Below are 24,731 nucleotides of genomic sequence, written 5' to 3'. Positions count from 1 at the left end.
GAATGCAGAGCCAGGAGTAACCCCTGTGCATCGCCGGGTGTGACCCAAAAAGAAAAAGAAAAGAAAAGAAAAGAAAAGAAAAGAAAAAGAGAAAGGGTCACCCTGAACAGAGTGTTGCCACAGCGGAGTGAGCCCTGAGCACTGCCGGGTGTGGTCCAGGAGGAAGAAATCCTTTGCATCTCTGAGCTGAAGTCTCGGCACTCAGGGGCACCCCCTCCGGTCTCGGGGGGGGGTGGCCCAAAGGCCTCCATTTCCCATCAGACCTCCAGGAGGGGCCGTAAGCCTGCAGCCGCTGCCGGGCGGCCCCACAGGGCCCAGAAAATTGGGGAAGTGATTCTGGGCCCGGCAGAAACATCTGTCGCGGGCCCCAGCTGCCGCGAGGGGCCCCCCCTCCCAAGACACAGCACCCCACCGCCACCCCACAGATATTAATAGAAAGCTCCAGAAACGCGTCACGGGGCTGACTCGTGATGCTGGTGGGCAAAGGCGCATCTCTCTCATTTTCCTCTGGTCCCAGCTGGGGAAACTGAGGCAGCCCCCAGGGGAGGGGCTGGCGGAGAGCTACGTCCGGGGCAGGAGCAGCCGAGAGGCCCTTCGAGGAAGCCGAGCTGACATGCGGGGAGGGGTGAGGGGGGCCCCACATGCGAACCCCACATGAACGCAGACTCTTTCCCGAGCACATCCGTTTCACGGAGGGGGCGACCGAGGCCAAGGCCTCAACCCCCCTCCCCTCGCTGCCAGGTGTTGGGGCACACCCAGGAGCACCTGGGCCAAGCGGGGGTGCGGGTCAAAACTCCGAGGTCCGAAAACTAAAACTGTAGACTCTGGGACCAGAGCAATGCCCCAGTGAGATTGTACGGGGTCATCCGGGATTCGATCCCCGGCGTCCCATAGGGTTCCCTGAGCACCGCCAGGATTGATTCCTTAGCATGGAGCCCGGAGTAACCCCTGAGCATCACAGGGTGGGATCCAACAGCAAAACAAAGCAAGAACCCTCCAGAATCTTCTCTCACCACCCGCTCTCTGCAGCCATCTCCGATGGGGGCCCCAGCACCTGCCGGCTCCGAGCTGCTAGGAATGGGGTGAGGGGTTGGGTCAAAGCTATACCTTGGAACTGACCTTCCACACAGCCAGGACCTGAACAGCCCCGGCCCCAGAAAGTGCCGGAAGGGGCCTGCCTAAGCTGGTTCAGAAAGCAAGACCAGGGGCTGGAGCGATAGCACAGCGGGTTGGGCATTTGCCTTGCACGCATCCGACCCGGGTTCGATTCCCAACATCCCATAGGGTCCCCCGAGCACCGCCAGGAGTGATTCCTGAGTGCAGAGCCAGGAGTAACCCCTGTGCATCGCCGGGTGTGACCCCCCACCAAGAAACAAACAAAAAATAGCAGGACTAGGTCCGGAGCGATAGGTCAGTGGGGCGGGCGCTCTCCCTGCACGTGGCCAACCTGGGTTCGATCCCCGACACTCCGTGGGGTCCCCCAAGTCCCACCAGGAGGGACCCCTGAGTGCAGAGCGAGGAGTCAGCCCAAAGCACAGGGGGTATAGCCCATAAAGCAAAACAAAAACAGAGAGTAAGTCCCACCCGCCCCCGACCCCCCAGTCTCTGCTAATCAGATCCCCACTGTGCCCACTCTCTCAGGGGGCCGGCAGACAGGCAGGAAGTGGGGGCTGCTCTTCTCTCCCACCTCGGGAAGAGATGGGGCGTTTGGAGTTCGAAGATCCCCCCAGCCAGGCACAGAAGCGGGAGCAACCCCCCCCACACAAGTACACACAGGAAGTTCCTGGTGGTTGCGGTCAGCCCCTCGGAGGGCCTCGGGGGGCCCACTCCCCAACCACCCCACCTCTCCGCTCTCAACAATCTGTTTTATTTGTTTTTTTTTTCAGGGGTCAAACCCGGCAGTGCCCAGGGCTGTCTCCTGGCTCTGGGCTCAGGGATGACTCCCAGAGGGTCTCGGGGGACCCTGTGGGGTGTCGGGGATCGAACCCAGTCGACCGTGTGCAAGGACAGCGCCCTCCCTGCTGGGCTGTCTTTTGGGCTGCCGCCAATCTCACAGGGAAACAGCGAGGGACACTGAGACTGGGCAGGCAGGGGACACGGCCGGGGCGGGCCCAGGACCCATCCGTCCCCCCAGCAGGGTTGTGTCCCTGCAGGGGCCAGCAGAAGCCCAGGAAGGCACGGCGCTGTGGGCCGCCCCGGCCGTGGAGTTAGGACTCACTTTCCAGGAATTGTTGGCGTGTGCCCCCGCCAAGGGGACCGGGCCGGGGTTGATGGCCAGGCAGGGTGCCAGGCAGGCAGGGTGCCCGCGGGAGGGACAGAGCTGGGCACGCACGGGGTCAAGGTTCCCGGGATAACCACGGCTGAGCCACTCAGGGACAGGAAGGGACTGGCCCCGGGCGCGAGTCAGTCCCGGCTTGGGGGTAAGAGGGCCGGGTCCCCAGAGGCAGAACCCCAGCCTGAGTCCCAGGGAAATACTTCAAGGGCCTCGCCAAAGGGGGTTATTATTTTTATATTATTATTGTTATTATTATTATTATTAGCTTTGGGGGCCATACCAGGCGGTGATCAGGGCTGACTCCGGGCTCTGAGCTCAGGGATCACCCCTGGCAGGGCTTGGGGGACCCTCGGAGGTGCCGGGGATTTGAACCGGGGTCGGCCACACCCAAATGCTGTCCCCCTTGGTATTATCTCTCTGGACCCCCGCTTTTTTGTTGTTTTCCCTTTTGGATTTTGATCCACACCTGTCAGTGCTCAAGGAGGGCTCCAAACTGGGTGCTCTTGGGTGGGAGGGGGCTGCATGATGGAGCAGAACTGGGGCTCCCACAAATGAGCTTAACCCTTGAGTTATCTCTGCAGCCTCCCGAGATCCGCCTCTTAGAACAAGGGGTGCAGGAACCTCAGAATCCCCATCTCTCCTGGGCTGGGCGGGGGGAGAAGGGGGGGGGCTCAGGACTGGTCTGAGCAGGGTGGAGATTTGGCGGGGGCAGGAGCACAGAGCGAAGACAGAGCTCAGTTCCCTCCACTGCCCCGGCCTGAGGCCTCCCAGCCGGAGCCCCCGGGACCCCCCACACCCCAGCCTGCCCAGGGCCCTGCAGTCTGCCACCCCCCCCCCACACACACACACATACACCCGGCCACACCCGCCCAGCCAGACGCAAACAGACACACCCGCTCCCAGCTCCCAGATAATGGCCAGACAGCCCTGCCGCCCGCCTCGGGCCCCACGCCACACCCAAGGGGGGCCCCTCTGCCCGCCAATGACAGATGTGGGCCCCCGCAGTGCCCAGACGGGGCTGGACGCCAGGTGCGCCTTCCCGCCCCGGTGGGGCGGGCGCTGGGCCGGGTCCTGCACATGCGCACACACGCACGCGCAGGTAGGCACGTATGCACCGGAACGGCCGGGCGCGGCCGCGCGCACACACACGCCGACCGAACACACCCGGACACACGTACGTGCGCACACACACACACACACACGCTAGGCAAACGCACACGCACGTACCCGCAAGCACACACACACGCACACACACGCACACGCAAAGACACATACGTGGGCACACAGACACGCACACGTACCGACAACCACACACACGCACACACTCAGACACATACTATAGCCCACATGCACACACAAATACATACACTTACAGTCACGCATGCATTCATACATTCGCGCACATAAGCACACGTGTACTAACGCACGTACTAATGGCGCGGAACTGGGGGTCCCGAACATACACATGAGTACACGCACAAATACGCACACGCATACACAATACACTTTCATACGTGCGTGAGCCCATGCACGCTCTTGCAAACACACACGTGCATCCCCTTGTGTACTCACACACGCGTGCGTACAATTCATCGTGCACAGGAACACCCAACACAAGTGCACGAACACACACGTCCATGTCCCAAACCCAGCTCAGTCCCCCACTAGTGACGCAGATGGCCCCGGAGTGACGTCCGTACCCCTATGGCACCCGGGGCCCCGACCGTCTGGCCCTGAGTCAGGCACCAAGTGGGGTGCACAGAATCCTTCCTCCCGCGAGACTGGACCCCGAGTCTGTTGTCTGGGGGTCGTGGGGCCACTTCCACAGAGGCCCCTGGACAGGAGCGTTCCCCGTTTCTGCAGCTCAGGGCTGTGGTCGGTCCCGCCGCTCACCCTGCCCAGCCTGCCGACTCTGTCTCCTCGCAGGAGCCCCTCATCTGCTCAGAGGCTGCCAGTCTCGGGGCACAGTGTCCCCTCTCCATGGCCACCCCTCCCACTGCCCACATGCTAGAAGCCCATGGGCGTGGGGGGGTCCCCTCCTCTGAACTCACTCGTCTGGAAAGGGGAGCTCTTACTTCTCCTCTTCTTCTGCCTGTTGGACTTGGGGGTTACTCCCAGGGCTGACTCCCGGCTCCGTGCTCAGGGATCCCTTCTGGCCGGGCTTGGGAGACCCTCTGGGGTGCCGGGATGGAATCCAGGCAGCTGCCTGCAAGGCCGGCGCCCTCCCCACTGTGCTCTCTCCAGCCCCTACTGTTGTTTGTGTTCAATCTGGGGGCTACACCCACGGGTATCTCAGGACTTGGGGGTCTCTCTCGGCAGTGGTCAGGGGACCGGGCGGGACTGACCCCGGGACTCAGCCGTGCCCTGTCCCCCGAGCGTGCCCCGCCCAGACCGCGGGATCTTCGCTCTCATCTGGGTCCTCGTGACTGAGGCCCCCCACGCCTCCTCGCTCCCCCCGCCCCTCTCCAGGGCCCCAGAGACCCCCGCCCAGCCCTGACCCCGAGATGCCACGAGCCAGCCTCCTGTGCCTTCAATGGACCCGTCACTCACCATTTAACCCCGTGACCCCCGATTGTCCTCTGGTCGCTGGGAGCAGGGCGCACGCAGAAGGGGCGGTCTGCACCCCGCCCCCGCGCGTGCCCACCCCCCCAGCACCCCAGCGCTTGGGCCTGGCAGGGCAGCCATGGTGGCAAGTAGGGGTCCTGGGGGTCACATGGGGGCCCAGAGGTGGGAGACTTAGACTTAGAGGTCCAGTGGGGAAACCGAGGTACAGAGTGAGCCCTGCCCTGCTGGGGTCCCCCGCCCCACTCCAGCTCATGGGGGTCACATGAAAAGGGAAGGAACCCCAAGGAGGACCATGTGGCCCCAAGGCTCAGACAGCAACACAGCGCATGACACAGCCGAGGGGAGAAGCCGACCCAGAAGCACAGGATGACAGTGACGGGTCAGGACTGCAGCGCCCCAGGCCTCAGGGGGCAGGGAGATGGGGGGCACACACGGAATGGTCACATGCAGACCAGGAGTCCACCAGCCCTGACACACACACATACACACACACAAACACAAACAAACAAACACTGTCCTCCCATTGTTCGTCGATTTGCTCGAGCGGGCCCAGTAACGTCTCCATTTTGAGACTTGTTGTTACTGTGTTTGGCATGTCGAATACGTCATGGGTAGTTTGCCAGGCTTTGCCGTGCAGGCGATACTCTCTCGGTAGCTTGCCGGGCTCTCCCAGAGGGGCGGAGGAATTGAACCCGGCTCGGCCGGGCCGGCTGCACGCAAGGCAAACGCCCTACCGCTGTGCTATCGCTCCAGCCCAACATATAAACACATCAATACACATTCACACACATACACACACATACACACTAACACACATGTGAAGTCATACGCTGACACACACTAACACACATTCCCACACTAACACACAAACACACATACTAACACACATACACACTAATATACACATGAACTCATACACTGACACACACTAATACACATACCCACACTAATACACCCACACACACACTGACACACATACACACTAACATACATAAACTCATACGCTGACACACACTAACACATATACCCACACTAACACACCCACACACAAACACACATACACACTAACACACACATGAACTCATACACTGACACACACTAATACACATACCCACACTAACACACCCACACACACTGACACACAAACATACTAACATACATAAACTCATACGCTGACACACACTAACACACATACCCACACTAACACACCCACACACACACTGACACATACACACTAACACACACATAAACTCATATGCTAACACACACTAACACACATACCCACACTAACACATATACACATACACACATGTACACACCATATCACACAGCAATACACACAGAATACACACACACACACGCACGCGCCCTATGCACACACTCCCAGCTGCACGCATCACACACTACCAACATGCCAGCAGACACGCACCTCCACCACACCCGTACGTCACACACACACACTCTCATCACTCACACTCACCCACAGAGCTACACCCGGGGCCCGGGGCAGGACACTGGGGTGCAGCCCCCCCAGCCCCCCGACAGCCGAGACCAGGGACGCCCCTGAGGATGGGAGGCAGGGGAGGACGGCTCGCCTCAGCGGGCGCCCACAGGCCACAGCGCCCAGGGCAGGCCGGGGACACACGTGGGGCCGGGCCTGCCTCCTGCCCCCCCCACTCCCGCCCACGTCAGCAGCGGCCCGCCCGGCCCGCCGGCACCGCGCCCAGCAGCGGCCGCGCGTGTGTTATTAGAAAGCGTGGGGCGGGCCCGGCCGCTTGGCAGCGGCCACTGGGCTGGGGCGTGGGGCCGGGCCACGGCGGCGGTGACCCCACGGCGGTGACCGGGCGAGGGCTAGATAAGGTGCTTCCGGCTGAGTCAACGCGGTTCCCAGGGCTGGCACGGGTTGGGGGCACGATGCCAGGGGCTGGCGGGCCGGCGGGCGCCCTCCCCGGGGCGGGCTGGCCGCGTGCCAGCAGCCACAGCGACTTTGATGAGGCAGGAACAGCCCCGGCGGGGAGGAGGCCCCCGGGGGCTCCCCAGCACCCCGCCCCCAGACACACAGCCCCGGGCTCCCGGCCACCCCCTCCCCCCGCCAGCCCCACAGTCCTGGCACCCAACCCGCTGGACAAACATTCCGTCTCGGGCACGCTGGACGCAGACCCAGAGCCTGACTTCCAGGTCTCTGGCGGGCTGGGTCCAGGGCCCGGGACTGGCCTCCAGCCCTGCCGGGCACACGGGTCCCAGTTCCAAACCCCGATCCTCCACGCCAACCGCTGCACCTGACCCTCGTGGGCAGCTGGCGAACTCCTCCACGCCCCACAAAACCTCAGCTTCCAGGCCCCTCCTACTGCCCAGCCAGTCTTTGCCAGCCCTTGGGGTCGGGAGGGTCTTTGTCTCTGGCTCTAGGTCACAGGAGGGCGGGGAGGGGGTCCACAGCATGACACAGGGTCCCTGTGATCCTGGTATGCCAGGGAAGCGTAGGCCGACTCAGGGGTCGGCACTACAGGACTATGAACACAGGGACCCTGGGGCCTGGGCAAGACACAGTGACCAGCAGAGCCCAGAAGCGACCCCTGAGTGCTCTGAGCTTCGGGGAAACGGGGCGGTCGAGGTCTCGTTCCTGAGTTCTCTCTCTCAGGAGCACCCCCGAGTTACACGACGATCAAAAATGGGCTTCGAGGGGCGCCCAGGGAGGTGCGCAGGGTGACTTCAGGTTCGCTCCCCGGCACCCGAGCCCCGCCGGAAGCGACCCCTAAGCGTAGAGACAGGAGTCGGCCTTGAGCACCGCCGGGTGTGGCTCCCCCAAGCCCCCCAAGAAAGGGCCGGAGTTTAATACTTGTGACGCCCGAGTTTGATCCCCAACCTCTTAACACAGACCTGTCCGCTGGCCCTTGGCACTGTCTGGGGCAGACCCAGTGAACCCCCAGAATCTCTGGGCCCGCATACTGGACATGGAAGTGGTTGGGACCCCCTGACACTACTGGTGAGCCCCCTCCCCCAATAAAATACCTCTGTGTCCTGAAGTAAAGGATCTAAATAAGGGGACCGGAGTGATAGGCCAGCGAGTAAGGCATTTGTCCTGCACGGAGCAGACCCGGGTTCGATCCCTGGTATCCCATAGGGTCCCCCAAGCACCCGCCAGGAGTGGTCCCTGAGCACAGAGCCAGGAGTAACTCTAAGCATCGCCGGGTGTCACCCAAAAAGAAAAAAAAAAAAAGACTTTAAATGAGGAGACCAAGCAATAGGACAGCGGGGACAGCCCTGGCCTTGCACATGGCCGAAGAGGTCCGACCCCCAGTAGCCCGAAGGGCCCCCCGTGCCCTACCAGGAGTCAGCCCTGAGCACCCGCCAGGTGTGGCACCATAAAAGAAAACCTAGGGGCCAGAGCGATAGCACAGCGGGGAGGGCGTTTGCCTTGCACGCGGCCGACCCGGGTTCGATCCCCGGCATCTCATAAGGTCCCCTGAGCACTGCCGGGAGTAATTCCTGAGTGCAGAGCCAGGAGTAACTATCCTGAGCATCGCCGGGTGTGACCCAAAAAGCCAAAAAGAAAAAAAAAAAAGAAAACCTAAGAAATCAAAAAAGCAAAAACCGTACCGAAGGGATGGGACAGCGTGTGTTTTAGGGTCCAACAAACCTCTAGGCTTTGGGAGGTGCCCATGGGGGCCGGGGCTGGGTGCTGGGCAGGACCCATCTCCCAGAGACCCTGTAGCTTGAGGAAAGAGGCCCCACCATTGCAGATAAGGACTCCAAAACCCGGGGTGCACCTCCCCAAATCCCAGACAGCAGCCCTCTGCGGGAACCAGGACTCCCACTGGCCCTGGGCCCACTTCCTTTTTGTTTATTTGGGGCCCCACCTGACAGTGCTCAGAACTATTCCTGGTCACATTCGGGGAACCACATGAGTTCAAGCCCGGGTCAGCTGCGTGCTAGGCAGGCTGTCCTCTCTCTGCCCTGCAATCACGGCTGCAGGTGCCACCCAGGATGGGTCTCAGCAAGGACACTTGCCTTCCCCGTGCCTCAGTTTCCCCTCTGTGCTCAGGGGTCACTCCTGGCGGGGCTTGGGAGACCCTGGGGGATGCCAGGGATCGAACGTTCGTGTGGATGACCCCTGACCCACGCATGCACCCAGGATGCTCAGGGAGAGAGTTCTAACCCCTCCCACCGCCTCTGCAGGGCTGGAACCATCCAGAACAGGCCCCTGCACAGACAGGAAGTGGGTGTCTGGGGCTGGGGGGAGGGAGCAGGAGCTGCGGGTAGGGACGGATGGGGCTTCTGTGGCAGGGCCTGGAATGTTCTAGAACTAGAACAGATGTCTACTGTCGGCCTGCATTTGAACTCGGAACCCCACGTGAGCACACTAGAGGGAAAGGGATTCTGAGTCACATAACCGCCAAGTCAGTAACGCAACTCGGGGGCCGGAGTGATAGTCCAGCGGGGAGGACACTTGCCTTGCGCTCAACCGACCTGGGTTCGATCCCCGCCATCCCATATGGTCCCCTGAGCTGCCACCAGGAGGAATTCCTGAGCACAGAGCCAGGAGTAACCCGTGAGCATTGCCAGGTTGTAACCCAAAAAGCCAAAAATGAATACATAGTGGCTGGAGCGATAGCACAGCGGGGAGGGCGTTTGCCTTGCACGCGGCCGACCCGGGTTCGATTCCCAGCATCCCATATGGTCCCCCGAGCACCGCCAGGAGTCATTCCTGAGTGCAAAGCCAGGAGTAACCCCTGTGCATTGCCGGGTGTCACCCCACCCTAAAAGAAAAATAAATACATAAATACATAAAATAACATGACTTGGCCAGGGTGATAGTCCGGCGGGAAAAGCTCCCGGCCTTGCACGCAGCCGACCTGAGTTCGTCCCTGGCCCCCCACAAGATCCCCCGAAACCTAACAGAACTGACCCCTGAGCAGAGCCAGGAGTGAGCCCTGAGCACAAACCAAACCTTCCAAAAGGCCAATCCAAGTGTCTGTCTCCAAGGAAACCCCTCGCCCCCAGTCACCAGGCTGTGCCTGTGACCTTGGAGGCTCAGGGGACCCCCAAGTCCCAAGTCAGGTCCCCCAGGCAAAGCTTCCCCAGGTGGGCAGACGGCGGCCACCCACAGCTATCCAAGCTTCGGGGGTGGAGATCATCCCCAAACCCTGCCAGGACCCAGAGGAAGAGGTGGCACCGGTCCAAGTGGACGCCGCTGCCGGCCCGGCAGCCACGTGCCAGGAAGGGGTGGGGCCACCCCAAGTCAACACAGCTGGCGCCGGCCCCCCTGCACACCAGCCCAACAGGCCAGGCCTGCCCCCGCCCCCATATCCAGCAGCCTGTCCCACCTTCACCCTGGGGGTCAGCGCAGCTGCCTGCCACAGGGCCTTTGCACATCCCCCTTCTACGGCCGAGCACCATCTCCTCTGGGACATGGCCAGTGCTCACATCCCCAGCAGCCTGGCCACAGACAATTTCCACTGACCACTCAAGTGCACACTGGTCCCACTTGGGGGTCCCAGCCTCCGTTTCCCCCATGGTCCCCAGGTGCCACCCAGACATTGCCCGTCAGACCCTGGGGCAGGCTGCAGGGTAGGGTCCTGAGGCCCCTGGGCTTGGGTCTCTCTCTATCCTCCTTCTGGCCTGGGGGGGGTCCAAGGAGTAACTTGAACCCCAGGAAAACCCACAGAGACGGGCACCAGGATACCCGGTCCTCAGCTGCTTGAGGAAAGACGCAGGGAAACTGAGGCAGAGTAGGCCCGTGGAACCTGCCTAGGGCGGTGGCCTCCCAGTTGGTCACCTGCCAATGCCAGCCAGGGGCCAAGCAGGAGGAGGGGAGCGGCCTCGCCCCACCCAAGGCCTCAACTTGGCCTTGAGGCTGAGCCCAGCTCAGGACCAGCACACTGCCCAAACTCAAGAGACAGCACAGCGGGGAGGGGCTGGCCCTGCACATGGCCACCCTGGGGATGGAACCCTCCGGGTCCCTTACACCCTGAGCATCACCAGGTGTGGCCCCCCAAAAAGTCCCCACAGCTGGGGCTGGAGCGATAGCACAGCAGGTAGGGCGTTTGCCTTGCACGTGGCCGACCCGGGTTCGATTCCCAGCATCCCACAGGGTCCCCTGAGCACTGCCAGGGGTAATTCCTGAGCACAGAGCCAGGAGTAACCCCTGTGCATCCCTGGGTGTGACCCAAAAAGCAAAGAAAAAGAAATGGACCTTGGGCTGGAGCCACAGCACAGCGGGTAGGGCACTTGACTTCCACACGGCTGACCCGGGTTCGATTCCCAGCATCCCATATGGTCCCCCGAGCACTGCCAGGAGTCATTCCTGAGTGCAGAGCCAGGAGTAACCCTTGAGCATCGCCGGGTGTGACCCAAAAAGCAAAAAAAAAATAAATAAAGTCCCCCAGCTGAGCGTCTATGGGGGAAGGGGCCGGAATGAGCAGGAGTCTGGGTTCTGGGTCCCCCACAAGCCCAGACCTGGGTCCAGGGCGGCCCCCCCCACACACACACACTGTAGCCTGGCTGAGGCCCAGTTCCCGCTGGCCGCTCCCGGAGGTCAGCAGGGCCCAGCTGGCCGCAGGCTGGAATGTGAGCCAGGCCTGGGCAGTCTCTCGCCATCTGGTTCCCATCTGGCCTGGCCCGCGCCAGGGACTTCAAAGCCACCCCCTGCCTGGCCGTTTCCTCTGGCCCCAAAGAGCTGCTGGCTGCTTCCTCCCCGCCCCCCAGGACCCAGGAGGGCAGGGCCACCCCACCTCACACCTCCCCACACCCCCCACCCACTGGGAGGGAGGGAGGGCGGCCGACCCGGTTCCGTCGCCAGCACCCAGAGGGTCCCTCCAGCCCCCCCATCAGGGTCAGTACAGAGTCAGGAGTTACTACCCCTGGGCATTCCTGGGTGTCACCCCAAAACACAAACTAGCAAGAACTCCAAACCAGGACCCCAGGCGGGGTCCGCCGAACCCCCGCTACCCTCGTGAGACCCCCCTGCAACATCCCCACTGGAAAGGGGACCCCGGAGGGGGGTGGGGGCGGGGACGGTGCCCACCTGTTTGAACTGCTCCTCGTAGGTCCAGTCCCCGTGGTCAGGCGGCTGCATTGGGGGGAACACGTGGGCGGCGCCCCCGACCGCGGCCGGCCCAGCCCCGGCGCGGTCCTGGCCACCCAGCGCCCGGGGTCCATCCCCGCCACTGCGGAAGGTGGGGGGCGGCTGGGCCTTGCGGGGGAACAGGGCGGCGGGGCCGGGGGGGCCCAGCCCTTCCTCGTCGTCTTCCTCGTACTCCTCCTCTTCTTCCTCCTCCTCCTCCTCCAGCTCTTCCTCCTCTTCTTCCTCCCACTTCGGCTTTCTGTTGGGGGGGGGCCAAAAAGGTGAGGGGTCATGGCTGTAGAAGCCCCCCTGTCCCCTGTCCTTGCTGGCCCTGCTCCCAGCCTATTCCCGGGGGTCCGGGGGCTAAACCCCAGTCAGACCCCCCTCCCCGCACCCCCGGGTCATCTGCCTTCCTCCTGAGCAACACCTGGCGATGCTGACGGCCCCCAGCTGGGCAGGGGTCCCCCCGCTGCACCCCACTCTCATCTGCCTTGAAGAGAGCAGGACCCAAGGGGCCCCAGGGGCCAATTTTGTTTGCTTCAGGCCCATACCCCACAGTGCTCAGGGCTGACTCCTGGCTCTGGGCTCCAGGATCACTCGTGGCGGGGCTTGGGGGACCCTGTGGGGTGCTGGAGAGGGAACCCCCCGTTCTCCGCCCCGCTGTGCGGATGCTCAAGGCTCAGGCTCCAGCCCCAGGGCCAGTTTTTGCCAATTCATGGGACAGAAAGTGAAAAACCCAAAATTGGGGTCAGGGACTAGAGCGATAACACAGCGGGTAGGGCGTCTGCCTTGCACGTGGCCAACCCGGGTTCGATTCCCAGCATCCCATATGGTCCCCTGAGCACCCCAGGAGTCATTCCTGAGTGCAGAGCCAGGAGTAACCCCTGAGCATCGCCAGGTGACCCAAAAAGCAAAAAAAAAAAAAACAAACAAAAGAAAAACAAAGTTGGGGTGAACCAAGGGTTGGCGGCAACCTTGGGGGGTGCTGGCCATGCATGCAGACCATCCGGGTTCCATCCCCCGCACCCCAGAGGGTCCCTCCAGCCCCCTCAGGAGGAAGAGAAAGTGACAAGCCCAAAGTCGGGGTGAGCCAAGGGTCGGTGCATGGTTGGGACACTGCTGACCCCAGCTAGAACATCTAGAATATTCTAAAGAGGGGCTGGAGCAATAGCACAGCGGGGAGGGCATTTGCCTTGCACGCGGCCGACCCGGGTTCGATCCCCAGCATCCCAGGTGGTCCCATGAGCACCGCCAGGGGTAATTCCTGAGTGCAGAGCCAGGAGTAACCCCTGCGCATTGCCGGGTGTGACTCAAAAAGCAAAAATAAATAAATAAAAAATAAAGAGGGGCTGGAGCAATAGCACAGCGGGGAGGGCATTTGCCTTGCACGCGGCCGACCCGGGTTCGATCCCCAGCATCCCATGGGGTCCCCAGAGCACGCCAGGAGTGATTCCTGAGTGCAGAGCCACGAGTAACCCCTGTGCATCGCCAGGTGGGACCCAAAAAGCAAAAACTAAACAAACAGCACAGGATGTTCTAAGGGCCGGGTGGGAGGCCAGGTACCTGGTTCCAGGGAAGCTGCACGTGGGACCCCCAAACCCCCCCCTCCGCCCGCCCCCAACCCGCACTCACAGCTCATCCTCGGAGGCCTCGTTCTCCGAGTGCTCGTCCTGGTCCCCTTCGCCGCCCGGGCCCGGGCCCTCGGCGGTGTCCGCGCTGGGGGACGCGGCCCCGGCCTCGCCGCTGGCCGCCGCCGCCTCGTCCTCCTCGGAGCTGCTGGCCCCGGCCGCGTGGCCCAGGCCCGCGGCGGCCGCGCGCATCGCGGCCAGCGCGGCCATCTGCGCGCGCTGCATCCGCGCAGTGTCCGCATCCCGGTCCTCCTCCGGGGGCGGCCGGGCGCGGGGGGCCGGCGGGGGCGCGGCGGCGGCGTTGGCGGGGGGCTCGGGGGGCTGCCGGGCCTCCAGCTCCTGGCGCGCCCGCTGCTGCCGTTGCAGGAGCGTCTCCATCACCGCCTGCAGCTTCATGGCCCGGCGGGCCGGGCCGCCCCGGGTACCAGGGGCGGGCGGCCCCTGCGGGGACGGGGCCCGGCCGCACTGCAGCGTGGGGGCCGCGGGGGAGCCGGGGCAGTGCAGGGTGGCGAGGGGCGAGTGGGCAGCAGCCGCTGGGCTCAGGCGGAAGGCTGGTGGGGCATTCCAGCCGCGGGCAGCAGCGTCTTCTTAGGCTGGACTCTGGGCGTCCAGCTCGGCTCACGTGTTTGCAGAAACCTGGGGAGGGGGAGGGGGTGCCGGAGAGATCGTCAGAGTGGGCGCCCTCCCCCACCCCCCTCTAGGGACCCCGAACCACCCACCCACCTCGGGTCTCCGAGAAAATCCCTCCACCCCAGGATGCAAACCTGGAGGCCTTCCTGGAGGCAGAGGGCCATGCTGACCCCCATCTGCCAGCCCAGGGAGCTGGGGAGCAGGGTTACCCCACCACCGACTCCCAGGGGTTCCGGGCGGGTCAGAGCCAGAGACCCACGGGTGGGTCCACCCACCATCCCTCCCTGGATTATTGCTTCATAAGCACAGGAAGTGGGAGGTGAGTGGTCCAGGCCCAGGATAGGCCCATGGGCAGGCAGAACTCAGAACCTGGAGGGTTCTGGGTTCCACCTCTGAGTTCCGGCCACTGCTCACTGTGTGGGTCAGGTGGTCCAGATCTAAGCGGGGCTCCGAGGGGGCCACAGTCTCTCCCCTGGGCTCCCCCCAAAGCTTCACTTCTGCTCCGGGCCCCCGCACTGCCCTTTGCCAAGACGGGGTCATACGTGTCCTCTGTCACAGGCCAGCTGGCTGTGCTGGGACGCCTCCTGGGTGCCAGGGAGGGCATGTTCCCTCCCTTTATTATTTTTGGGGGACCCCCCCCACACAAAGCAGTGCTCAGGGCTGAGTCGGGAATCACTCACTCCTGGCAGGGCTCGGGGATGCTATGGGATGCCAGGGATTGAACCCGGGTTGGCCGCGTGCTAGGCAAGTCCCCTCTGGCCCGTCCTACGGCTCCGTGGTCCCACTAGTCCCCCCTTTTGGAGGCGAGGAAACTAGCTCGCAGACACCCCGAGTATCTTGGGATGTAGGGGTCGCCCCCACGGCACACCCCACCATCAGCAGGGTCACCACAGCTTCTCAGAAGCGTAAGGACTCACGTCCCAGCCCATGCCCTGCCCGTGGGGGGTGAGAAGGGCTGTGGCCAGCATCACCCCAGAACTTGGCATTCCTGGGCCAGCCCCAGCCCCCCCCCACCCAGACCCGGCCACTCCCCCATCCATCCGCCAGGCCGCCAATAAAACAGCCCGGGCAGAACCGGACAAGTCCTGCGGTGACACTCCACATGGTCCAGCAGGGGGACACAAGGACCAGGGGCCGCCCGGACGCAGACCTCACCAGCCTAAGTCAAGCTGTGGGTGCTTCATACAGGGGACTCAACCCTGCAACTCCAGTGGGGGGTGTTAGTAGAGGTGTCTGAGATCAGAACCCCCTTCCCCAATCATGGGGTCCCCTCTACCCAGGCACCCCCACCCACAAACCTAGGGCAACCAGCAGAAGGGCATTGGGGGGATGGGGGGGGATGGTGGTAACAGCTGGCGGCAAGGGGTCCCCAAAGAGCCCCAGGAACTTCCACAAAAGGACGCAAAGCACAAAGTCACACTCCCCCCAGTGAGGAGGCCCAGAGCTCGGAGGCAGTTCCTAACCCCCCACCCCAGGGACATACTGGGAGGGGGGGGCTCCCTCCAGCAGCCCCAAGAAGTGCTGAAGGGACATTTTTCACCCCTGGGTGGAAGCCCGGCGGCCCCTCCCCCACCTTTGACAACTTCAAAAGGTCCCCCCCCCCCCACGGAAATGCTCCGGGCAACGCCCCCCCCTTTTGGGGGCAGAAGGAAGAGACCAGAGGAAGCCACGCCCCCTGGACGTGTCTTCCCCCCCCACACACACACACACACACACGCGCACGAACCAAAGCGCGCACACGCGCGCGTGCACGCACAACTCCGCGGTTTAAAGACCCTTTCCCAGGCGCGTGGGGGAGGGGCTGCTGGGCCCGGCCACCAGGTCGGGGCTGCCGGAAGAGGCAGGTGGGAACCCCCGAGGTCCCCCCCCACCCCCATTAACCCACCCTGGCGGCTTCCACTCTCTCCAGCGCCCTCCCACCCCCTAGGCCCTTTGTCCCTGGCCCCTACCCCCACTTTATGACAGCGGGAAGGGGGGGATCCGAGCGAGGGGGCAATGATGGGGTGGGGGGGGCGGTGGGTGGTCGCAGGGAGCTGGCGGGGGGGAGGGGGCTGTGTGCGGAGGGGCCGCGGCCACACCCTCTGCCCCCCTTCCCGGAGGGAGCTCGCCCGCTCCGCCGGGCCTTGCAAAACACAGTTATTTAAAGAGTTGTGCAAGCGCGCACCGGGCGGCGGTGGCGAAGGGGCCCCTCATTCCGGGGGGGGGGGGGGAGGGGGGAGCAGCAGGCTGGGGAGGGGGGCGGCCCGGAGGAAATGAGCCAAGAAACTCGGAATAAATAAGATGAGAAAAGGAAAAGAAAAAGGGAAAAAAAAAAAAAAAAGAACCACACCACCCTATTCCGGATTTCAAAGACTTCTTGGAAAGCGGCCGATTTGCATGGGGGGGGGGGGGAGGCGGGGGGGTGTGGGGCGCGGGGTGCGGGTGTGGGGCGGGGAACCCCTCGGGCCTGGGCGCCCGAAAACGGAAGCGCGTTGACCAACGCGCCCCGGGGTCGGAGCGGAACGTTGGAATTGACAAATGGGGCCCGCGCCGCGCCGCTTCCTGGCGCTCGCTTTTGTGTCTGGGGGGCCCCTGAGAACCGGGGTGAGGCGGGGCGCGGGGGGGGGCTTTCCCGGGGATCCCCGGAGGACACGCACCCCATCCCCCTCGCCTGCCAGAGGACCCCCAGGGGCGCGATCCCGGGTCCCCCCTCCCCGGGCACCCCTTTCTGCCCGAGCGCGCCCGACGCTCTTCGGTACAAATGAAACGCAAACAGCGCCCGGGCGCCGGAGGGTCGCGGGGGACCTGCCGTCCCCGCCCGGGGCTCCAACTCCTCCCGGAGCTCGGAGAAAACACCCCGATCCCGGGGGGGACCGAGAAAAAAAACTCCAGCGAGGGGCCCGGCGCTCGCCCGGAGCCCGTTTCCTTCCGCTGGGGGAGCAGGCGGGTGGCGGGGGCGGGAGCGCGACCCCCGATCGCCCCCGTGCCAGGCGCCGGCGGCCGGGCGCGCAAGGGGCAGACCCACCAGCCAGGACCACCCTCTCCTCCCCGGCCCCCCCAAAGTCCGGGGGTCTCCTCCTTGGCCCCGCACGCCCCCCAACTTTGGGGAGACCCCCCTCGCACTGGCTCCCCACCAAGCGCGGTTTTCATAGCGCCAGCCCCACCCCCGGGGGCCTCACCGCGCGCAGCGCGCTCGGGGGGCGCACGCCCCGCGCCGGGGTCCGGCCCTGCCCGCCGCCGCCGCCGCCGCGCGCCGCTGCCTCCCCCGGGCCGCCGCCGGGTTTGCGCGACGCGCCGACTCACCGAGCCTCCCGCCGAGGCCGCGTCTACACCCCCATCCGACCCGATTGGTAAAAGTCTCCCCGCCCCTCCCCTCCCCCGGCCCCGCGCGCTCGCCGCCCCGCAGACAAATCACCGGGTGACAAGTCGCTCTGGGATGCAAATACCTCGCCGGTGATTCAGCGCCGGGGCCCGGGACGCGGGGAGGGGTCGACGCCAGCCCCCCCCCACTCCTCCTCGCCGGACGCCCCTTCGCCCCCCGCGCTCGGGGGCCCGACGCGCCGCCCGGCCCGGGGGTGCTGGAGAGGTCGACGGAGCGCGCGCGGGGCGCGGGGGGCGGGAGGCCGGACGCGGGCGGCGCGGCCCCTTTAAGGGATAATAAATAATAAAAAGGCCGTGGGGGGGGGGGGGGGAGAGAGCGCGGCGGGAAGCCACGCCCCCCGCGGGCAGGGACCGTGGGCAAAGTGCGCGCCGCGGGCTGGGGCGCACAGGGGCGCGGGAGGCGGGGCTGGGGGGAGGGGGCCGGGCTTGCCCGCCCCAGTGGAAGGGGACCGAGTCCGGGCGGGGATCCAGGCCCTGGAAGCCCCCCCGCCCCGACTTTGGAGCCCACCCCCCCTGCGTCTTACCGAGCACTGAGGCTGGGGGGGGGGGCCCTCGGGACTGGGAGTTTCGCCCCTGCCCCTTAGGCGGGAGTCGCCGGGCCCTCCCTGGCGGGGCCTCGCTTTGCGCGTGGGTAAAGTGGGGATCGCCGAGCCCGCGGGTGGGTGGACGGAGCGGCCGGGCCCGGGGTGCGGGGCGGGACGGGGCGTGGCGCCGCGGGACCCGGACAGAGGCGGGCGCGTTGGGGGTGGGGGCCGGCGTGTGATCGCCGTGGAGCCCTGCGACCCTCGCCCTACCTAGCCCACCCCCCCCACCACCACCCCACACTGTCACCCCCCACTTCGGGGCACCCAGACTGGGGGTCCGTCCGGGAACGGCGCGCCCCCCTCGCCCGCGTTTCCGAGGGCGGGAAACGGAGCCCCCCCCACCCCCAACCTCCCGAGCTGGACCCAGCTGGGGAGGGGGGCTCGGTCGGACCCCTGGAATCGTGAGGACCCCCCCACCCCAGAAACTTACCAGGTTTCAGTTAAAGGAGCACCTGGACGTCAGGACCACCGATACAATCCCCCGCCCCAACACACCCACAGACACACACACACACACACACACACAGACACACACACACACACACACACACACACTTCTGCAGGGGGTCCATGTGCTGCAATCTCTCGGCGACTTTCCTGCCCCGCCCTCGATTTCGGGGCGGCTCCCTCCTTCTGGGGGAGTTCCAAACCCGGGGTGGGGGGTGCCTGTGTGGGGCCCCGCAACCTACCGCGTTCTCAGACCTGCCCACCCCCCTCGGGGACCTCACCTCCAGCCCCAGGCAGGGTGGGGGAACTACCTGTTAAGGGCAGTCAGGCGGCCCGGAGCCTCCACATGGGGCAGTTCAACCTCATGGCCAGCTCCCTACCTGCCCGGAGGGGGTCGCTTAGAGACCAAGTGACGGGCGGGTGTGTGTGTGTGTGTGGGGGGGAGGAACTGTTAGAGGTCACTATGCCTCAGTTTTGCCCTCTGTAAAACGGATCCGTGTTTCATTCATTCCCTCCTCCAGTCCTTTACTTTTTCCTCTATGTTTTTTTTTGGGGGGGGGGAGGGGCTCCCAGCTATTCTTGGCGATTGGATGGTAGATTTTTTTTTTCAGGGGGGGTGCACTCCTGGTGATGTTCAGAGATTAACCCTGGCATTGCTTAGGCGACCAATAGGGTCGAAGCACTATCCAGCCCCAGGCAGTTGGTTCTATAAGAAAACCAGAGAAAGTGGTCCTGGGGGGGGCAGGGAGAAAGTGGCCACGGAGAAAGTGGCCCTCGGGCGGGGGATGTCAGGAATTTCCTGGGTACCTTCAGGACCCTCCTGGGCTGTGCGGAAGGGCCGGATTGCTGAGGGAAAGGGAACTACGATAGAGACTGTACTAGCTCCAGCCCCTACCACAGCACTTCCTGTTGTTTTGGGGTTTTGTGGGGGCTTTTTGCTTTTATTTTGTTTGGGGGCCATACCTGGTGATGCTCAGGGGTTACTCCTGGCTCTGCATTCAGGGATCACTCCTGGTGGTGCTCAGGGGACCCTATGGGATGCCATAGGAGGTGCTGGAGATCAAACCCAAGTCTGTCATGTGCAAGGAAAGCGCCCTCCCCACAGTACTATCACTCTGGGGGGTCTTATTCTTTTAGCCTGGAGGATGGAAGGCGGAGACTGTGTGACAATAGGTTAGCCTACCTCCCTTCTCTGGTCTCTGCTTTTCCAGTTGGGGAATGGGGGCCAGGAAGATAGCCCAGTGGACTCAGCTCAGACTTTGCATACAGAAGACCCAGGCTTGAACTCCAGTACCACATGGTTCTCTGAGCAAAGAGCGAAAACAGAACAAAATAGGGTCTGGAGCCATAGAACAGCGGGGAGGGCATTTTCCTTGCACGCGGCAGACCCGGGTTCAATTCCCAGCATCCCATTCGGTCCCCCGAACACTGCCAGGAGTGATTCCTGAGTGCAGAGCCAGGAGTAACCCCTGTGCAACGCCAGGTGTGACCCAAAAAGCAAAAAAAAAAAAAAAAATCTAACAGGGATTGAAGCTACAGTACAACAGGAAGGCCCCTGGCTTTGCGCGGGGCCAACTCAGGGTTCGATCCCTGGCAGCCCGATGGTCATCTGAGCCCCACCAGGAGTAATTCCTGAGTGCAGAGCCAGGAGTAACCCCTGTGCATCAGCCCCCCCCCCCAGACAAAAACAAACAAAAAGACTGAGAAATGTGCAAGAGAGGGACTCCAAGCCATCTTGGCTGGCCACTGCGAGAATTTGGACCTCTCCCAGACCAACCTCAATCGTTCTGCCTCTCTGGCCCAATGCTCCCTTCCCCTCCAGCCTCAGGCATCCACTCAGTCCCTCACGTCTGCAATGATTTATCTCCCTGGAGGTGCCTCTGTTTTGAAACAGCTGTGTTTACTTACCTGCTGGGTCCCAGCCCTGAGGCAGGGCTTGGCCCCTAGTAGATTCTCAATAAAACATTCCTGCCCCTCCCCCACCTCCCTTTCCTGCCCGGTTTTCAGAGGCTGCGGGCGGGCGGGTGGGGGGTGGTGGGGGGTTAGGCTACTAAGGCCTTTGCTGCCGACCAAGATTTATTTGATCCGGGGCACCCTGAGCGTGAGCACAGAGCCCGGAGTTGCTCCAAATGTAGCAGGATGAACAGGGGGCTCGTCCCTTGGGAAACCCGACAGCACCACCTTATACCTGTCCCCCAGGACCCTGCAGTCTCGTTGCTCCAATGAGCCACAACTGTGACAATATCCTTAAGTTACCATCTTTCCTTTTATTGTTGTTTGTTTGTTTGTTTTTGCCACACCCAGGGGTACTCAGGGCAGACTCCTGACTCTGGGCTCAGGATCACTCCTGGAAGTGCTCAGGGAACCCTCTAGGGTGCCCGGGATAGAACCTGTGTGCAGGCAAGCACCCTACCTGCTGTACTATCCCTCTGACCCCTCCTATCTTTTGTTTACGGAGGTGTGCAACTTATTTGGGGGGAAGGGGTTGGTGGGAAAAAGGCCACACTTGGTGGTGCGCAGGGACCATTCCTGGCTCTGTGCTCTAGTATCCTCCCCAAGGGACCCTATGTTGGTGCCAGAAATAAACCCGGGATATCCGCGTGCAAGACAAGCGTCTTACCAGCTGTAATCTCAAGCACAGCCTCAAAATCAGAAACCTAGTACCAAATAACTTGAAGTTGTTATCTTTGATGCCAAAGTTCAAACATAATTTTGAATGTTTGGCATTGGAGGGGCCCAGAGGACTGGAGTGATAGTACAGCGGGTAGGGTGTTTGCCTTGTAAGCAGCCGACCCAGATTCAATCCCCAGAATCCCATTTGGTCCCCCAAGCACCGCCAGGAGAATTCCTGAGTGCAGAGCCAGGAGTAACCCCTGAGCATCGCTGGATGTGACCCCAAAAAGCAAAAAATAAAAGAAGGGGCCCGGAGACAAAAGCGCTGAAGATCGCGCGTCTCGGTGGACCACTTAAAAGGTGAGGAACAGGGGCCGGAGAGAGTACAGCGGGTAGGGTGTTTGCCTTGCACGTAGCCAGCCTGGGTTCTATCCCATATGGTCCCCTAAGCACCGCCAGGAGTAAATCCTGAGTGCAGAGCCAGGAGTAACCTCTGAGCATCGCTGGGTGTGACCCAAAAAGCAAAAAAAAAAGAAAAAAGTGAGAAAGTGAGAAACATTCTATTCCGCTAGGGATCTATCTAGGCTGGGCCCAGCTCTCTTGGGTGCTAGGGACCCATCTGGGTACTAAGGACCAGCCGTGTGGCGCGCGCGCCACCTGGTGTACAACTGTGGACCTGCACTAGGGGCGGAGCGTGAGAAGGCCGGGTCACGTGGGGGGCGTGGTCTCAGCGGGGCGCCACCAAAGCTGCTGCTGTTCCAGTGGTAGGCCACTAGGTGACGCTGTCTCTCCTAAAAACCTACATTTGAGGTGTAGGTTCTGTTGTTTTTTGTTTTTTAATTAGTGAAACACCATGAGGTACAGTTGTAGATTTACAATTTTTTGTGCTTGGGTTTCGATTATACAATGATCAGATACCCATCCCTCCACCAGTGCCCATTTTCCACCACCATGGATAATATCCCTCCCACCCCCACCCCCCCCATCCCCCCCTGCCTCTGTGGCAGGGCAATCCCCTGTGTTCTCTCTCTCCTTTTGGGTGTTGTGGTCTGCAAAAGAGGCACTGAGTGGCAAACATGTTCAGTCCATAGTCTACTTTCGACACGCATCTCCCCTCCTGGGAGGATCCTCCAAACACCCTTTATTTGGTCCTCCCTTCTCTATCTGAGCTGCCCTTTCTCTAGAATGCCCGGCTGGGCATTTTTTGGGGGGGGCTTTGGGGCCACACCTGGCTGTGCTCACTAGGTAAAATGCTCCCTGTTCTGTTATTGTGTGTTCAATTGAACATGTATGTCTCCGGAGGATCAGAGTGATAGTACAGCAAGAGGTACTGTCCGCAGCATGGGTTCGATCCGCAGCATCTCATATGATCCCTGAGTACAAAACCAGAAAAAAAACCCAGCATCACTAGGTGTCTCACAAAACCAAAACCAAAAAATGAGCCGATCTTTGAATATATATAGTACGGATATTCCTCATCTATCTGAATTTTAAAAGGTAAAAGGTAAAGGCCCTCCCGTTGATCATCGATTTGCTCGAGCGGGCCCAGTAACGTCTCCATTGGAGACTTTGTTGTTACTGTGTCTGGCATATCGAATACTCTCGGTAGCTTGCCGGGCTCTCCGAGAGGGGCGGAGGAATCGAACTCTGGTGGGCCATGTTGGCCGCTTGTAAAGCGAACACCCTACCGCTGTGCTGAAATCTTGTATTGGTATTTCCCAGCCCCTAGCAGGAATCACTCCTAGTGGGGCGGAAGTTACCCTACAGGGTGTCAGGGTTTGAATCTGGATCGGTTGCGGTTGCATGCAAGGCAAGTGTCTACCCGCTATACTTTCATGCCAGTTCCTGCCTTTGAACATGTTATTCCCTTACATTGTTCCTTTTTGGGGGGAGGGAGCCACATCCGGCCATTCTCAGGACTTATTCCAGGCTCTTTGCTCATGGCTGGCTCCTCACAGGGGTTCAGGGGTATCGAACCTGGGTCTGCTGCATTCAAGGCAAGCGTACTCGCCGCTGTGCTATTGCTCCACCCCAGCAAGTGCCTTTGTGTCCTCCGTCCCCTCCCCTCACCACCACACTTAATCTCTTAAATCCTAGCACACCCAGTGTGATTCATTTCCCCCAATACTGTGTTTGGCCTCCACCACACCCAATAAGAGAGAGAGAACAAAAGGGAATGCCCTGTCACAGAGGCAGGGTGGGATGGGGCGGGGGGATGGGGGGTGGGAGGGATACTGGGACCCGTGGTGGTGGGAAATGGGCACTGGTGGAGGGATGGGTATTTGATCACTGTATAATTGAAACCCAAGCACAAAAATTTGTAAGTCTACAACTGTACCTCGTGGTGTCTCACTAATAAAAAATTAAAAAAAAAAATACTGTGTTTGGCCTGAGGTGACACTGGAGATAAGTCAGACAGGTATTTGGCAGGTAGGTACTGCAGAAGGTCAGAGCTGGGGTGCAGGTAAGCAGGAAGTCCCCAAGAGCAAGACCCCTTTGGGTCAAGCAGTGGAGTGGAGTGTGTGTCCAGCAGGACTGCCTGGAGGAGCAGGGCTTTCTTCCTGGTTCTGAGCTCAGGAATCACTCCTGGCAGTGCTCGGGGGAATCCTCGGGGACTCTGGGGACCGAATTTAGGTCAGCCCTGTGTAAGGCAAGTGCCCTCCCCACTGTACCATCATTTCAGTTCATTATTATTTTTATTATAGCACTGTCCTCCCGTTGTTCATCGATTTGCTCGAGCAGGCCCAGTAACATCTCCATTGTGACACTTGTTACTCTGTTTGGCATATCAAATATGTCATGGGTAGCTTGCCAGGCTCTGCCGTGCAGGCGAGATACTCTTGGTAGCTTGCTGGGCTCTTCAAAATGGGTGGAAGAATCAAACCCAGCTTGGCTGGTCTGGCTGCACACAAGGCAAATGCCTTATTATTATTATTAATTATTACTTTTTGGGTCACACCCGGCAATGCTCAGGGGTTACTCCTGGCTCAGCACTCAGGAATTACTCCTAGCAGTGCTCAGGGGACCATATGGGATGCTGGGAATTGAACCTGGGTTTGATGCATACATGCAAGGCAAATGCCTTACCTGCTGTGTTATCTCTCCAGCCCTTATTATTACTATTATTATTATTATTATTATAGGGCTGGGGCTGCAGTGATAGCACAGCAGTAGGGCGTTTGCCTTGCACGCAGCCAACATGGCCCACCTGAGTTCGATTCCTCCGCCCCTCTCGGAGAGCCCGGCAAGCTACCGAGAGTCTCTCGCCCGCACAGCAGAGCCTGGCAAGCTCCCCATGATGTATTCGATATGCCAAACACAGCAACAACAAATCTCACGATGGAGATGTTACTGGGCCTGCTCGAGCAAATCGATGAATAATAGGAGGACCGTGACCATGACCGTGATTATAGGGCTGGAGCGATAACACAGCAATAGGGCGTTTGGCTTGCACGTGGCTGGCTGGGCCAACCCGGATTCAATTCCTCTGCCCCTCTTGGAGAGCCCGGCAAGCTACCGAGAGTATCTCGCCCTCATGGCAAAGCCTGGCAAGCTACCCGTGACAT

The 24,731-nt window shown here is 61.7% G+C and overlaps 1 protein-coding gene across 1 annotated transcript in view; it reads right to left on the bottom strand.

Moving 5' to 3' along the window:
• ARID3A (AT-rich interaction domain 3A) overlaps positions 1–17,731 on the bottom strand; it is a 36,498-nt gene extending 18,767 nt beyond the window's left edge. The window contains exons 1-3 of the mRNA XM_056112882.1: positions 17,587–17,731; positions 13,536–14,167; positions 11,865–12,162 (exon numbers count right to left, since the gene is read on the bottom strand). Coding sequence (XP_055968857.1) covers positions 11,865–12,162; positions 13,536–13,927 — 690 coding nt within the window. The 5' untranslated portion in view covers positions 13,928–14,167; positions 17,587–17,731. The remainder of the gene's footprint in view (positions 1–11,864; positions 12,163–13,535; positions 14,168–17,586) is intronic.
• Between the last annotated feature and the right edge of the window lie 7,000 nt (positions 17,732–24,731).

This window comes from Sorex fumeus, unplaced genomic scaffold (genome assembly GCF_029834395.1).
Source record: "Sorex fumeus unplaced genomic scaffold, SorFum_2.1 ptg000019l, whole genome shotgun sequence".
In the NCBI taxonomy this organism is placed as follows: domain Eukaryota; kingdom Metazoa; phylum Chordata; class Mammalia; order Eulipotyphla; family Soricidae; genus Sorex; species Sorex fumeus.
The sequence above is the reverse complement of the archived record's forward strand: the minus strand, read 5'-3'. Positions and strand labels throughout refer to the sequence as shown.